At 40.5% G+C, this 15,033-nt stretch overlaps 1 protein-coding gene across 1 annotated transcript in view; it reads right to left on the bottom strand.

Moving 5' to 3' along the window:
- LOC109322020 (alpha/beta-gliadin clone PW1215-like) overlaps positions 1 to 9,605 on the bottom strand; it is an 11,979-nt gene extending 2,374 nt beyond the window's left edge. The window contains exons 1-5 of the mRNA XM_019552815.1: positions 9,543 to 9,605; positions 7,194 to 7,264; positions 6,519 to 6,551; positions 6,318 to 6,422; positions 1,812 to 1,862 (exon numbers count right to left, since the gene is read on the bottom strand). Coding sequence (XP_019408360.1) covers positions 1,812 to 1,862; positions 6,318 to 6,422; positions 6,519 to 6,551; positions 7,194 to 7,250 — 246 coding nt within the window. The 5' untranslated portion in view covers positions 7,251 to 7,264; positions 9,543 to 9,605. The remainder of the gene's footprint in view (positions 1 to 1,811; positions 1,863 to 6,317; positions 6,423 to 6,518; positions 6,552 to 7,193; positions 7,265 to 9,542) is intronic.
- Between the last annotated feature and the right edge of the window lie 5,428 nt (positions 9,606 to 15,033).

Here is a 15,033-nt window from a genome sequence, read left to right as displayed (position 1 = left end):
GATGCTTGAAGCTAGTTGGAGTTCAGTTGCAGCCTTGGCTTTCCTGGTTTGCTCCCTGCATGACCGGACCAGTGCAGAATAATCCTCCTTGGATTTAACTTGTTTAATGTACCACATTCTTCTTGTTGAGTGATATGCTCAAGTTTTACCCTTTTTTCTTTCTTTCCATATTTAGCTATACAGTCATGATTGAGGGACTGCATTCTATAGGGTTTTCCAAAATGTATCCAGTGACTCTATCTGACTTTTCAGTACCTGATGTAATAGTCCAATGTTTAATATTTTAAATTAATTGTTTTCAGAACTGCAGTTAAGCCTACAATCTAAAGTGATGCGTTCCTGAGTAAGAAGGACTTAGTCAACTTCTGCCACAATCTTCTATATTTAAAATACAGGACTGCATGCCAGGAACTCCTGGTTTATAATCTGGCTTCTGACGCTGAGTTGCTGCACAGCCTTGGGCAAATCAAAGTATTGCTCCATTTCTCTTTTCCAAACCTAGGAATACAAATAGTAGTCTGCCTTGTAGGTGTTGAGGGCTCATTATCTACTGTTTCTATAGTGGTACAGATCTAAAATTCTGGATGACCCTGATCCTGCAAACACTCTGTGGGCACATTTACACATGCGCTTTACTATGGAGCTGACTAATTATCTCTTCAGTAAAGCATCACCATCTACATGTGTGTCAGTATTAGGGTTCAGTAAATTCATTAACTCAGCCATAGGATAGTACTGTCTGGGACAGTACAGTGGAGTAGTTACATGCGCTGAAATGCATATGTAGACAGTGGCTGGGACTGGCTGATTCAGAAGGGTGCTACAGTGAGGAGGCTGCCTACCAGCTAACCCTTCACTGTAGCACTCTCATGCCCCAGCCAACCCCTCCACAGCACAATGAGCTGGGGTGGAGAACAGTTCTGGGCTGGCAGGCTGACTCCCTGCACCCCCTGCCAGCCAGGGCTGCTCCGCCTTGGCTCAATGTGCTGTGCTCCTGGGTGCACATATAAGCATTGCACCAGGGAGCAATAAGCGCTGGTGCAAATTGTGCCAGGGTTTATTGCTATATGTAGATGTACCCTGTTAGATTTCCATTTTTTCATTTGGCATCATGTTGTGTGCGTGGTCATTTTCCTGATTTTTATCCCGCTTGAACCTCTACTTTTTCTAGGGAAAATAGATGTATTTTTAACATGTTAATTAGCGTGTGCTAAAATTGTAGTACAAACAAGACAGCTATCATTTTAAGGTGATAGGTGGCCATAGTTCATCCCAGGCTTCCCACTTCATGCTGATAGCATGTTTAAAACTATAACTCTTTTGTACATGGTACAATTTTGACATGACTTATTTAACAGAAGTTTGCAATCAACTTTTTTTTGTAGTGCAGACATAGCCATTAAATGATTCAGTTTCATAGTCATTTAAGCATGTCCATAACTTTATTCAATTAAGTGTTTTCAAATTAAACTTTAAAATAACTGTTTGGTATTTTCTTTTTATATGTTTTAAAAATATTTAAAACATCTAATAAAGCAGTTCTAATACAGAGCATTTAATACAGAGTAGTCTTAATTAGAAAATAAAGAACAGTAAGCACTTAGAGCTTTCTAACTGCTTTTGATTTTTCTGTTTTCTCCTGACATGCTAGCTAACTCTGGCAAAGATCAGTGAGCAAGAGGAGCATATACAGGGGCTATATATAAAGGGGTACGGAGGGATGCTACATCAATGGGGCCTCTTCTTGCACAAATAACCTTGGTTATAGTATAATGTACAGAATCAACTGTAATTTATTTGAATGGCCTTACCGGAAAGGAAGGACCAGGAGGAAAGGGAAATGGAAATGGAAATGGTACAACCTGAAAAAAGGAGAGGGGGAAATAGTTAATAGTAATCCAATAACTCAAATTGCCCTTGTAGATTGCAAAACTGTTTTTTAAAAAATCACAAAGCCTTTTGAATTAATTGAATATCTTTTTGTTTTTGTATTGTCAGAGGGGGTAAATATAGAAAGGTCAAACCTAGATTCTTCAAAACCTTTGTTTTGTGTTCAATACATGCTTGAACCCACACCAGTGATAGCACAATTGCAAAGCTTCTATGATTCACTGCTGCAGAATTAGACCACAAATAACCAGTATACTAATGGTCATGGCTACCAAATGTGTAAGAACACTGAAAATGTGAGACAAAGACCCATACAAGTCTTCACTAACCAAAGCAAAAGCAAATGGATTTGAGGCAAAGTCCAAAATTATGTTACTGCAAGTGCATGCCCCTGCACGGTGCCGTAATATGAGACCCCTGCTAAGCTGCCACCTAAAGTCAGAGGTACTTACACTCACTAAACACCTCCATGTTTAACTTAAAAGTTCCCTAGATGCCTACACCTTTTCTTTTGCCCATGTGAGAACTATGGCATTCTAAGCAGCTCAACACCTGTCTCATGTCCAGGCCCTGCTAAGATCTGGGAGCTACCTGCCTCCGATCAGTAGGGATTTTCAGAGCATGCCTAAGAAATCCCAACAGGATTGGCTCGCTGTCAAACTGCAGTTGAAGCTACCTTCTCTTAAAAATGAGATGGGGGACTGAGGGGCTCTTAGTGCCTCCTTTCCATATAGAGTGACCTAGTGATTAGGCATCTGTGAGAGATGTGGGTTTGAATCCCTGTAGGGTGAGGAAGTCCTAATCCCAGGTCTTCCCACTTCCTAGATGGCTGCTGTAACTTCATGTATAAGGTGAGTACCGCCACTACCACATCTACTTGTCTAGCAGCTGTGTGTTAAAAAAGAGACTGGTGAGCCTGCCTCAGATCCCTAAATTCTGGAATGCAGGCCCATTTCCTATTGGCTAGGAGTTTTGGATTCTGTTCTGAGGATTCTGACTCTTCCACTGCACTGTATGTATATGTAAGGAACCTAAACTACCTAGCACAGTTTTCTGGATTCCATGCTGATTGTATCTAACATGAAAGCATTTCAGTTCTTTAATGGATGTATCTGGTACTTGAGAAATGCTACGTTTGAAATCTAAGGTCTTGCTAGCTTTTTTTCTGAAATATTTTTATTGCTTTTATGAAGAAATGAGTTTTCAGTCCCTCTTTCCTTCATTTTCACTTTCTTTTTTCCCCCTGTTTTTAAACTAAATTAAATTAAGGCCCTGATGCTGCTTCTCATAACAACAGGATATTTGCCAGTGTTTCAGAGCAGAATTCTTATTTTCATATTAAAAGCAGACCCTGGATTTAAATTCCATTGTCAATATTTTGATGTAATATACTTGGTCACTGAAACTGGCATTACTGTGTCACCTCTTCTTCTCTGGCACTAAGACAACTACATCTTTATTTCTGAAACTACCAACTGCATACTATGGCACATTTTAGCAATGGAGGTGTAGAAAGGCAGATGAAGCACAAGCAACCCTTTGAAAGCTTGAGAGAGAAAGAAAGAGAGAAGGGTATGATTGTTGTAATACATAAAGCAGATTGAATTTACCAGTCCTGTCAGATTAAAAGGAAAAGGGAAGCCCTAGGAAAGACACAAATTTTTAAAAAGTCAGTCGATTCTAATACAGTATCTGTTCTCCCCCTTTATACATGCAACCACTGGATCCAACTCTTCAGTTGGTGCCATACATGCAGACTCTTTTACTTATGCTCTGGGTGGTCATAAATACCATTGCATGATTGGAGCATACCATAACAAATATACAATATACCTAAACTGCATTGATTCTGAAGAGACAATATATACACAGGGCATAGTGAAGCATTAAAGAAAGAAAGATATTACAAAAAGTAGCCCTTTTGTATAAAATTACAAGCATGGTTATAGTGCATAACTTTATATTTAATAAAAAAAATTCTAAGTTCATTTAAATTGCAACGTTAAATTAATATTTCCCTGCAAACTTAATTCAGCTTTCTTGCATGTAACTTTTATGAATGACCATATATGTTCTGTGTTATGTGGGGAGTCGGACCAATGCAGCAATCTGGCCCCTTTGGGTGCTTCCATATGTAGGGGTGTGCATTTACTGTAGCACATATAGTGGCACAAATTTGTGCTGCTTTGCATGCCCCTGCACATGGGGTTTGCTGCAGGGCAAAATACTTTGCTTTGGGGAAACTGCTGTTTCCCTACTCCTCCCAGTTCCCAGTGCACTGGAGTAGCCAAGGCACACCTAAAGCAGTGGAGACACTCTGGTTGGCAGCTAGAGCATCTCCCTGGAGGACCCAGCCTCCAGTTGCTCTTGTGCATGCTCCTCGAACATGTGCTGTGATGCCTTTTTTTAATATCGGGAGTTCCCAGTATCAAATTTTGGCACCATGCTGCTAATTTGCAGTACAGTGAATGGTTGCACATGCACCATGTGCAGTTTGCGGTGCCTCACAGTTTTGAGATGCTGCAAACTGCATGTGCGTGCTCATCTGTACATGCCCCTTGAGACTTAATACATACTTATTTTTTACAATGGGGGAGGTGATCTTGTTACATCTTTGATACAAGGAAAAAAGGAAAGCAGCAAAGTTAAATAAAAGGAAATCCCATTTTTTCCCTTCACCATGTACAATTAGGCTGCATCTTTATCAAAGCTACATATCATTGAGGCAAAAAAGTTACAGAATTCACCTGTGACCTATGCATTGCCTGTGTAAATGTACAATAGGCACATTCACAATCTTCTTAGAGTGAAAGACACTATACATGGAAGGAATATGTTATAGAGAAAACTTACCGGAGATGGTGGAATATAGAAATAGTTAGAAGACTGTGGGAGGGAAAAAAGATATTTCCTAAGGGGTTTCCACAAATATATGATGCATGCTTAATTTTTTTTCATTATGTACAGTTGCAGAGCTAAAAGTAAAACACATTATAGGTGATTATCTTTCATATTACTGAAATCCATATAAATATTAATCTTGCAGTGTTTTTCTGTCAGTGTAAACCTGTTCATTTAGTGAGAGGCTTAAAAGCAAACCAAACTGAAAATAAGGAAATATACTGTAGTTACTGATTGCAAGTGAGAAGTCAGGAAACTCAAAGTCATCCTTCCCACAATAATGTTAACTCAGTTACGTTACTATTACATTAATGATTCAACTAGATATGATAACATGGAATTCTATGTCTACATCTCTATACCTTTACCCCATAACTGTAGCATCTGAGTATTTTGTATTCTTTAATTTATTTACATTCCTTATCATAGGGGAAGTGGTGGTCTGGAAACAAAAGTCTCTAGTCTAAGCATCTTGGCAAATATCTTGGTTTTGGCATAGGACCAGGTCCTAGGGTGAGAGGGGAAAGGAGGATTTAAGTTTCGTATGGGAGCCACTGATCTTGTGCTGACTTGTTTGAATCAGCAGTGCCATCTAGTGGGATGAGTGCTACAGTTACTGCAAACTTTTCAAAAGAAATTCCTATACTGTTTGCATCTCAGTGTAACAGTAATGCTTGGCACATTCACATGTATTGTTTACTGTGCAGTTGACTGATTAACTGCTCGGTAAACGTCTTGGCATCTACTTGTGAACCCCTCTTAGGGTGCATGAAACTAATAAACTCCATGGCATGGTAGTACTTGTAAAATACAAGTACTACCCTGCTGCACAGTTTTTTCATGCACAGCAGTGTATGTGTAAATCTTGCCTCAGCTAGCTGCAGCTGTGCCTGTCTGCATGTACTGCCAATGGGGCATATTGTTGCTCAGTGCAGAGGCTGCTAGCCCTGCTCTGAGGCACTGTATGCCCTAGCCCCTAGCTCCTGGGCCCCAGCAGCTGCTTCCCTTGTCTCCATGTGCTGCCAAGCGGCTGTGTGGGGCTTAGGTTGCCTCAGTGTGGGCCTGCCTGCTGGCTTGACCCCGTGCTCCAGCCATCTGGGATAACATTTACACGTGCATTGCTGCATAAAAAAACCCTCCAGAGCAATAAGCCCCGGAGTTTATTTGTGCATATTAGTCACATGTATAGATATGTCCACTAGGTAGATAGGTCTATCTATCAAATCAGAATCTGCCCCAGTATCTTAGTTGTCAAGAATTTTACAGGGCGCCTGGTCTTGTTTTTGCAAAATGCAAAGATTTCACAAAAGTAGAGCATAATAATGTGAAATTTATCATCAAGTTATCAAAAAGCGCTATGTCTGGAATAACAAAGGGACCTCTCAATTAATACCTTGTTGGTAACATGACAATCAGACAGGGCTCTCATATTATGCAGCATAATGATTGGAAACCACTTGTTTTTTATTCTTGGAAGTTAGCTAGCAGCTGTTTTTCACATTCATCTGCATCAAAGGTTACATTACCGGAGGGAATGGTGGAGGCTGTGGAAATGGCATAGGTGGAATCAGAGGGGATGGTGGAAGAAACTGAGGTACCCGTGGATAAAATGGGAATTGATATGACAGCCGCTGTGGAAATAAAAAAGCACTGGTAACAAAATGTCTGAATCTATTTTAAAACTAAGACATTCAATTCTGAATGTTAACAATAAGCAGAAGGCTTACCTCTCTACTGGAACTGCCATCACTGTCATCCAGCTGTGGAAAACCAAAGGAAATATCATGATGTCTGACATTTGTATAGAGCACCTTTCATCCAGTTACTAAGCTTCATGAAGTCCATCCATGTAGATTTAATTAAAGTCGCACACATTGCAGAGTAGTTATATACTTTTTTTTGTACGGTGCTTCCTAAGTTTGCCATGGAGTCTTCTATAGCTGTAATGACAGGAGGGACTGACATCAATGCTTTCGAGGAATATGTTGGACCAACTTTTACTACTTGGTTGCCTGTGATTGCAAGGGGCTAGACTATCATGTGGGTGGCTTCTTCCTGTTATATGTTCCTAGATATTGTCTAACAAGTGAGCGACACTTCTAAAAAGTAATTTATCAGTCTTCCATGGAATTCACCCTTGTATATATAGTAGGAAAACTTCCTTGTAACAGGTTCAATTTATATAAGGTTCAAACACTGCTGATGACTTACATGGGGATTAATTACAGGTGTATACTGCTCTATTTGCTTGTTATCTATAAAGAGAAGAGGGAACAGGAATAACAGAATATGCCAATTTTTACTTTGTATTATGCAGACAAATATATTTTAAGAAGGCCTGTCAATAATAAGTAGCAACTTGTTAGTTATAGTGTTTATTCAGTATTTTGGTCAGTACTTACAGGTACTGGGACAGCAATGGCAATACTCAGAACACAGGAGAAGAACAGCAGTTTCATTTTGGTGAAGAACCCTATGAAAACAAAGATGGGAAGCTAACAGTTTTTACTTTTTATTTTTGGAGGAAGGGGAGGGATATAATAATGGTATATAATGACAGTGCTGTGAGCAGGTCACCAGAGAGGGGAGCCAGGCAGTGGTTTAATTTATGCACTCCTGTAGCTTAATTCCACCCTCTGTGATTTCCTATATAACCTTGGGCAAGTCACTTAATCTCTGTCCCAGAGTTTACCCAGCTCTTGAGTGAAGCTAACGCATGCTTACCTGTGTGAAATGCTCTGTGATTTAAAAATGCAAGGAGCTATATGAAAGTTAAATATTATTATAATGCATTTAACTATAGAGGTAACTTTAGTCCAGACCACTAATTAAACTGTATTAGTAATTTAACAGTATATAAACCTGCATAGCATGTCAGATCCAACACTACACATTTAAAAGTATGCTGCATTCATATCAAAGAACTACATTCAAGCCCTGACTAACACAGATTTAGTGTTTCTACTGGGTTTTTGGAAAGTACAGGAAATAATGCTAACGTTCAAAAAAGCTAGTTTTATTAGTAAAATTACTGTCAAATTTGTTAATGTAAATGTGTGGGAAATTAACTCAGTGTTGTGCACATCAGCCTAATCAAGAGCTGAGCTCACAGGGCAAATCCAAATGAGCATGCACATGCATTTCCCCAGGAACAACTAGTAGCAGCATATATTTGTGCTGGTGCTAGTTGTCCCTGGGGAATGCTCCTGCAAGCATGTTCTAGTGCAGGGCAAATTGCTGCAGATGGGGTAGGGGAGGCAGGGGCCCGTTCCTGGGCTGGCCTTACCTGGGATCCTGGGGGCCTTCCAGAGCTATAACAGCAGTGATCTTGGCGTGTGGAGCCTGGCCTGCAATTACAGTGTGGCTCTGGCCAGCCAGGCTCCAGTTTTGTGTGACACATAACTGCTGCCACATATGCTGCACCGCTTATTTTTTTTACGCCTTTTTTTTTTATAACAGGATTTCCCAGTATCTAAATTTGTCTCCATGCTGCAAATATGCAGTGCAGAAAACCAAAGCACATGCACACGGTGTGTTTTGTGGCACGTCTAAAGCCTTTGAGGTGCTGCAAAGTGCAGATGCACTTGTGTGGGCTTGCCCACAGAACCCCTTCCTGGTGGCACATAACCCCTTCAGGATCAGCATGTAAATTCAGATTTAAGGTCTGATGCAGTGCTTTCTGAAACCTTCCCCCATCACATATTCTGTATCCTCTGAATTTCCCTCAGTATTGTAGCAGTAATTCCGTCAAACAACTCCATATTAATCAAATGTCACTATTTCAGACAATTGGCCCCAAATCTAGATTTATTCCCTCTCTATAGTTTCATTGGCTTTCTCTTTAACCTTTCCTGAATAATGGAGCTTTATATAAATACCACCTTCCAATACATTTCAATATGCCCCAAATGTCAACACGCGAACTGCTTTCTTTTCTTGAGTCCCTTGTTATGCATGAATAGGTGTTACACAGATCTGCTTCATCTGCTTTCTGAGGATATCTTGTGTATGGCAAATAATGGTCACAACTCCTTCAATACTTTAAACACTGGAAATAAGAATAAGAATTAGAGCTATGTTTTTCAAAAGTAACTTTTGGACACCACAGATTTTGGCCTTTTGAGATACCTTAAAAAGTCCTTGTTTTCAAAGGGTGGGCTCTTAAAAGTTTCTGAAGTTTGGCACCCAAAAATTGAGGCCCTCAAATTAGCTAGTCTTTTTTTGTGTGTAAACTTTATCTAATGTAACTAGGCAGGTGCTCATAGTCAAATTAAATCTCTCTTACCATTGATGAGCTTGCCAAAACTTGTCAGCTGAACTGGATATTTATATTTCACTTATGGGATGGCAGGCCCTCTTTTACTCCTCTCTGACTATCAGGGCACGAAGGTCTCATACACAGGTTCTGAAGCCCTGTAATTTTATCAAACATTCTTCACCTGCTGTCTTACCTGTGTTTTAGAAAAAACTTATATTTCAATAAGAGATCTTCTGCAATTTATTTCCCATATTATTGTTCCCCTCTTCCTTCTGATGCATTTAAAATTTTGCTATCCTTACCTCTTTTTCTTTAATGCCCACTGAAGTTATTTTGAGTTATTCTGTTGACTCTGTTGGAATTATAATATGCTCCTTGCATTTTAAAATGCCTTCTGTTTGTTTTACACTCCTATTTATATATCTCTACCATACAATTATAGTCTCATACTTATTTCAGTTCTTTCAAAATTATACTATAATAATTGCATTACCTTTCCTTTGCACAGTGATCAGCTGAACAGTGCAATAGCCAAGAAATCAGCTTGCTCATGTGGAGTCTGTGTGTGAATTGCTGGTGTTTAAATACTGTTTCTAGTTCCATAGATTTAATCAGAAAACCACAAGTAATTATGATTGACAGATTCTTAATAACAGTGGACAAATTATGTCATTCTTTTTAACCGGTAAGTCCAAAGAAATCCCAGGATCTAGCACTGGATCATGCTAAAGTGTTGGCAAACAAAACACATATGGATATATGCATAGGCAGTATGTTATATGCCCTGACTACAGGTACTGTGCTGATTGCTAGACTATAATATTCTATGCTATAAGTACAGTTATGGAAATATGTGTATTTGTATTGTGAGGTTTAAAATACTAATTCGACACTAAAATAATAATTCCCTCTCAGACAACATAATCTTTTAAATTAGGATTCCAAGAAGCTGTGCTGGAGATTTACAGGAATTCAGGGGCTTCATTTCCTAATGTAAATGTACACAATCATAGCATTTGTTCTGGCTTAGGTCTTTCTGGATAAATGAGCAGCATTGGGTAGCATTTTTAAAAAGGATCAAAATTTCCCCAACTGCTGAAATCAGTGACTATTGACTCAAGAGGCCAGTGACATCAGTTGGATGGAGTTAGGTCAGTGCTGAGGGTTTATGAAAATCCCACCCTCTGTGTCTAGGTGTTGGCTTGCTGGAAGAAAAATGACACTTAACTTTAATAGGACATGAAGTAGAATCCCAGAGTCTGGGTGGTGCCGACAGCATAGGAGGTTTGCACAGGGGCTTAGGAGTGCCAAACTAATTTTACTTTGCTTTGATCCTCCAATTTTTCTTTGGCAGGTTCACCTCCTTTTTGTGTTAATGTTGCGCCTGATTTTGATACCTATATTTGTGTCAAAGACCATCTTAGTACCCAAGCTGTCCCATTGACTGTGAAAAGAATAGGACAACATGCAAAGTAAGGTACTGCCATATTTGAGTAAGATTACTATGATGTAACTCTGAATAGTCATTAAAATGTAGTAGTAGTCCTTACCATGGTGCTCTTTGTCTCAGTCATTACTTCTACACTCTTCTGTGTGTTTTTGGGGCTATAGATTGTAGCCACGTTGGTCAAATGACATAGGCAGACAAGGTTATTTAGGTAAATCCAATATCTTTTTTTAGACCAATTTGAGTATCAAAAGATATTGGATTTATCCAAAGAACCTTGGCTGTCCATGTGTTTTGTACATTTATAACTTCTGTATTATTTTTGATCTACAAGAGCAAATGGATATCTGTGTAGAAGGCATCATGCTGTATGGTTCCTCCTTTGTGACTTAGCCAGGTCTCACAACTGTCCTTATCTATAAGGCTTCTAAACCTCATTTTGAAAGCTAAGCTGTTTGCCTATGTGGGTGCTATATTTCCAGTATATCTCTCAGTAGAATTAACAGTAAACTTCAAAGGCTGTTTATAATTGAGTCATTAATACTTACATTGAGTAGCTGAAAGTCCCATCTCTCATGAGTACTAGTCATATTATTCCCATTCCCACTGAATCAGGTTGTCTCATCTGTGTCTTTTTATGAACTATTATAGTAGAGGTCAGCTTATTTAATGGACAAATCACTTTATACGTGTTGATTTTATTACATAAGTGTTTATACATCATCCAAGGATAATACCACATTATACTAGCCACAGGGTGTGTCTACATGAGATGCTAAAAGCGCAGTAGACTAATTCTACTTTACATTATTGTGTCATGGCAAAAGCCTAGCTAATGCGCAATAGATTTAGTTGACTGTGCATTAACATCACCTAAAAGATGTGCACCAATGCTACTGTGCAGTAGTGCTGATTATGGCACATAATGCATATGTAGACCTGCCCACTGCAGATGGTCCTTTTCTCAAAGAGGTTACCAATGTAAACAGGCAAAACAGGGTAGGGAAAATAATGCACTAAGGATTTTAATTCCTATCATCTTTTTACAAAATCCTGGGAGTTCTTTGCTCTTCCATGCATGCAAATCGTGTGGAGGGCACAAACAGCCTTGTGTGGCATGCATACAGGTGAGAAAGAAATGTCCAATGTTGGGGGCTGGAAAGGGGCATCCTCTTTCCAAGCTCCTGACCTGATAGACAGAGCCATATCTACTTCTTGCCCTTGGGAAACAAATGGACATTTAACTTGTGCTCAGCATTTTCTGAAAGTACAAGAAGTTTAAAAAAAATAGGATCACCAGCTTAGGGTCATATTCATTTCCCAACTCTACAAAACAGCAGGTGAATAAACATTTAATAGTTACAGTTTTTTTCTTCAAGGGTTCATCATCTGAAGTGAAAAGATGTTGACCCCTGCTGACCTCAGGTACATCTATCTACACATACGTCAGCAGCATTATTCTGCTGTAGTTTGTGATACATAATATATATACAGAAGTGGATTCAGGATTTTGTAAAGGGGGATTTGGGACCAGCAACTGGTGCTACAGGGGTGCTGCACCCCCCGCTCCCAGATTTCTCTCCTCAACAGGGCTGACAGACCATGCCATAGGAACAGCATATGGGGACATTTTTAAGTCCCTGAATCAGTAAGAATGTCCCTTCCTCAAATCATATGCACTCTCCTCCTTTTCCCTGTGTGGTTGGTGACATGTCCCCTCCTATTTCCCCCCTCTCTTCCCGCCAGTGCTACCACTGTTCTTGGCTGCCCCAGGACATGTGTTACTTAGAAAGTTGAAGTAGGATTCTTTTTTCTCAGTTCCTGTAAAGGTCCCCATTTCACTGTGTCTGGTTTCTAATGCATGGCCTGGGGTGGAATGGGGGTGATAGAATGATTTAGCTCCTATAGAGAGGAGAATAGACTTTTATGTACAAGTATTTCATAACACTGTCAACAAGCTATGCTTCTAATTCATTTAATCTGGTTAGGTGACTCATGGCAGTGGAAAGAACAAATAAGTAACGATGCACTGTGGTTAAACACAAAAGAAAATGCAGACAGAAAATTATATCCTTGATAAATATTTTCAAGCTAACAGTCCCGTGGAGGGTGGGGTCTGCCTATACCTACATGGGTTAGTTAGAGAATTTGCCCTACACAAAATTAATCACTGCTCATGTGTCACTGGTGTGCAGTATTGCAGAATGTAATGTGTGGCAAGGCTAGTAGAAACTTTTCCATGTAAATTCCTCTTCAGTTGAAAATTGGGTTTCAGCTAAATGGCTTTTTCCTGCAAAAATTTCTGCTTTCAACAGAAAATGTTGGGGTTTACTAAAAAAAAAAAAAAAAATGCTTAAAAAACAAAGTATTTTAATCAATCCTCAAAATGTTTCAATTTAGCTGTGCTGCTTTTGCATTTAATGGGAACTGCATTTCAGTTTCATCTCATCTACATTCTTCTGTATGGGCCAGGCTTCCCAACTGGATTACAACTCCCATGATGCACTCGGGCCAGAGATGACAAAATGCCCTGTCATTCCTAACCAGATGAGATGACAGTGCCCCATAGGAAGTGCAGTATAACGAGAAGAGAATGGCAGATGAGGCATGCAAGCTTCACCTGCCACACTGTGTTGCACTTGAGTGTTAGGATCCAGCCATGTAGACCCTGTACGATCAGTGCCTAAAGGAGGGTGAACATCTCAGTTGGTGCTATATCTGAGCAAACTGTAAATGACAGTTGGCCTGCTTCCCCAAACTCAGACGGACACACTGTTACACAAAAATCTCGTTCAGGGCATAGCTTTATTCTTCAGCAAAACTTAGGCAAAGCAACGCAGTCCCTTTGCTCATTTTAGGCTACCAGTACTATTCCCAAGCATTCCTCTTCATATCTTTTCCTGCAGAAGCTCTCTGCAGCAGCTTTCTCATATACCTGGCTTGGTTTTTCATGAGAAACATCTGGCCACCTCTCAGGTGGGCCTGTTAATTGAACAAGCCTAGCTGGCTCCAGGGCCCTTGGCCCCTAAAGGGACAGGTCACCTCATTATGCAAGCATATAATGAGATAATATACTGCACAGACACTAAGAATGAAAGTGCTGCTTTCCTTGACACCTCATGCATGCTGCATTTTTGTCTCTTCATCTCAGAATTAATTTAAAATAATCATCTTGCATCAGTTTTTCACCAGTCCCAAGGGGCATCCCTGCCCATTACAGGACGGGAACACCTGGGCGAGGGAGATCCCTTACCCTCCATCAATGCTGACCTTGTGAAGGAACACCTTGACAGGCTGAACATCTTCAAGTTAGCCTGGTGCTCTGGTGAAGTGCAAAAAGACTGGAAGAAGAATAGTGTGGTGCCTATCTTCAAGAAAGGGACTAAAGTAGATCTGGCAAACTACAGGCCTATCAGCCTGACCTCTATCCCAGGGAAGGTCTTAGTAAAGATTATCAAAGAGACCATTCTTAATCAAAAGCCCAATGGCAGCATTCTGAGGGATAGCCAGCATGGGTTTGTTGCAGGTAGGTCTTGCTTGACCAATCTTATTTCCTTTTACGACCAGGTGACCTTTCACCTAGACAAGGGAGAAGAGATTGATGTTTGACTTTAAAGAAGTCTTCCTTCTGGTATCCCATGATCACCTCCTAGCAAAACTGGCCAGCTGCAGCCTTGGCTTCACCATGATCCTGTGGTTGGGAATTGGCTCCATGGTTGGACCCAAAGGGTGGTGGTTGACCGAAGTCAATCGTCGTGGTGCCCTGTGACCAGTGGGGTCCCTCAAGGCTCTGTCCTTGGGCCAACACTATTCAACATCTTTATTAATGATGTGGACATTGGTATCAGAAGCGGACTGGACAAGTTTGCTGATGACACCAAATTCTGGAGTAAAGTGTCCGCACCTGAGGACAGGAGGGTGATCCAGGCTGACCTGGACAGGCTCAGGAAATGGGCAGAGGAGGACCTAATGGTGTTTAACAACAAAAAATGCAAGGTTCTACACCTTGGGAGGAAAAACCTGCAGCATGCTTATAGGCTTGCCAGAGCTACGCTGGCTAGCACTATGGATGAAAAGGACTTGGGGGTCATGACTGACCACAAGATGAACATGAGCCTTTAGTATGATGCTGCAGCTAGTAAAGTGAGCAAAATGCTGCATCCATAGGTGCTTCTCAAGCAAATCCCAGGATGTCATTTTCCCATTGTACTTGACCCTGGTGAGGCTGGAACTGGAGTACTGGGTCCATTTTTGAGCTCATAATTAAAAAAGGATGTGGAGAAGCTTGAGAGAGTCCAGAGGAAAGCCACGCACATGATCAAAGGACAGGAAAACAGACCTTCTGATGAGAGGCTGAGAGCCATGGGACTCTTCAGCCTGGAAAAGCGCAGGTTCAGAGGTAATGTGGTGGCCGCCTATAAGTTTATCAGGGGTACTCGTCAGGATCTGGGGGAACGTCTGTTCACCAGAGCACCCCAGGAGATGACAAGGTTGAACAGTCACAAACTCCTGCAAGACCATTTCAGGCTGGACATAA

This window comes from Crocodylus porosus, unplaced genomic scaffold, assembly GCF_001723895.1.
Source record: "Crocodylus porosus isolate Cpor-Errol unplaced genomic scaffold, CroPor_comp1, whole genome shotgun sequence".
Taxonomy (NCBI): domain Eukaryota; kingdom Metazoa; phylum Chordata; order Crocodylia; family Crocodylidae; genus Crocodylus; species Crocodylus porosus.
This window is presented reverse-complemented; position numbering and strand designations above follow the sequence as displayed.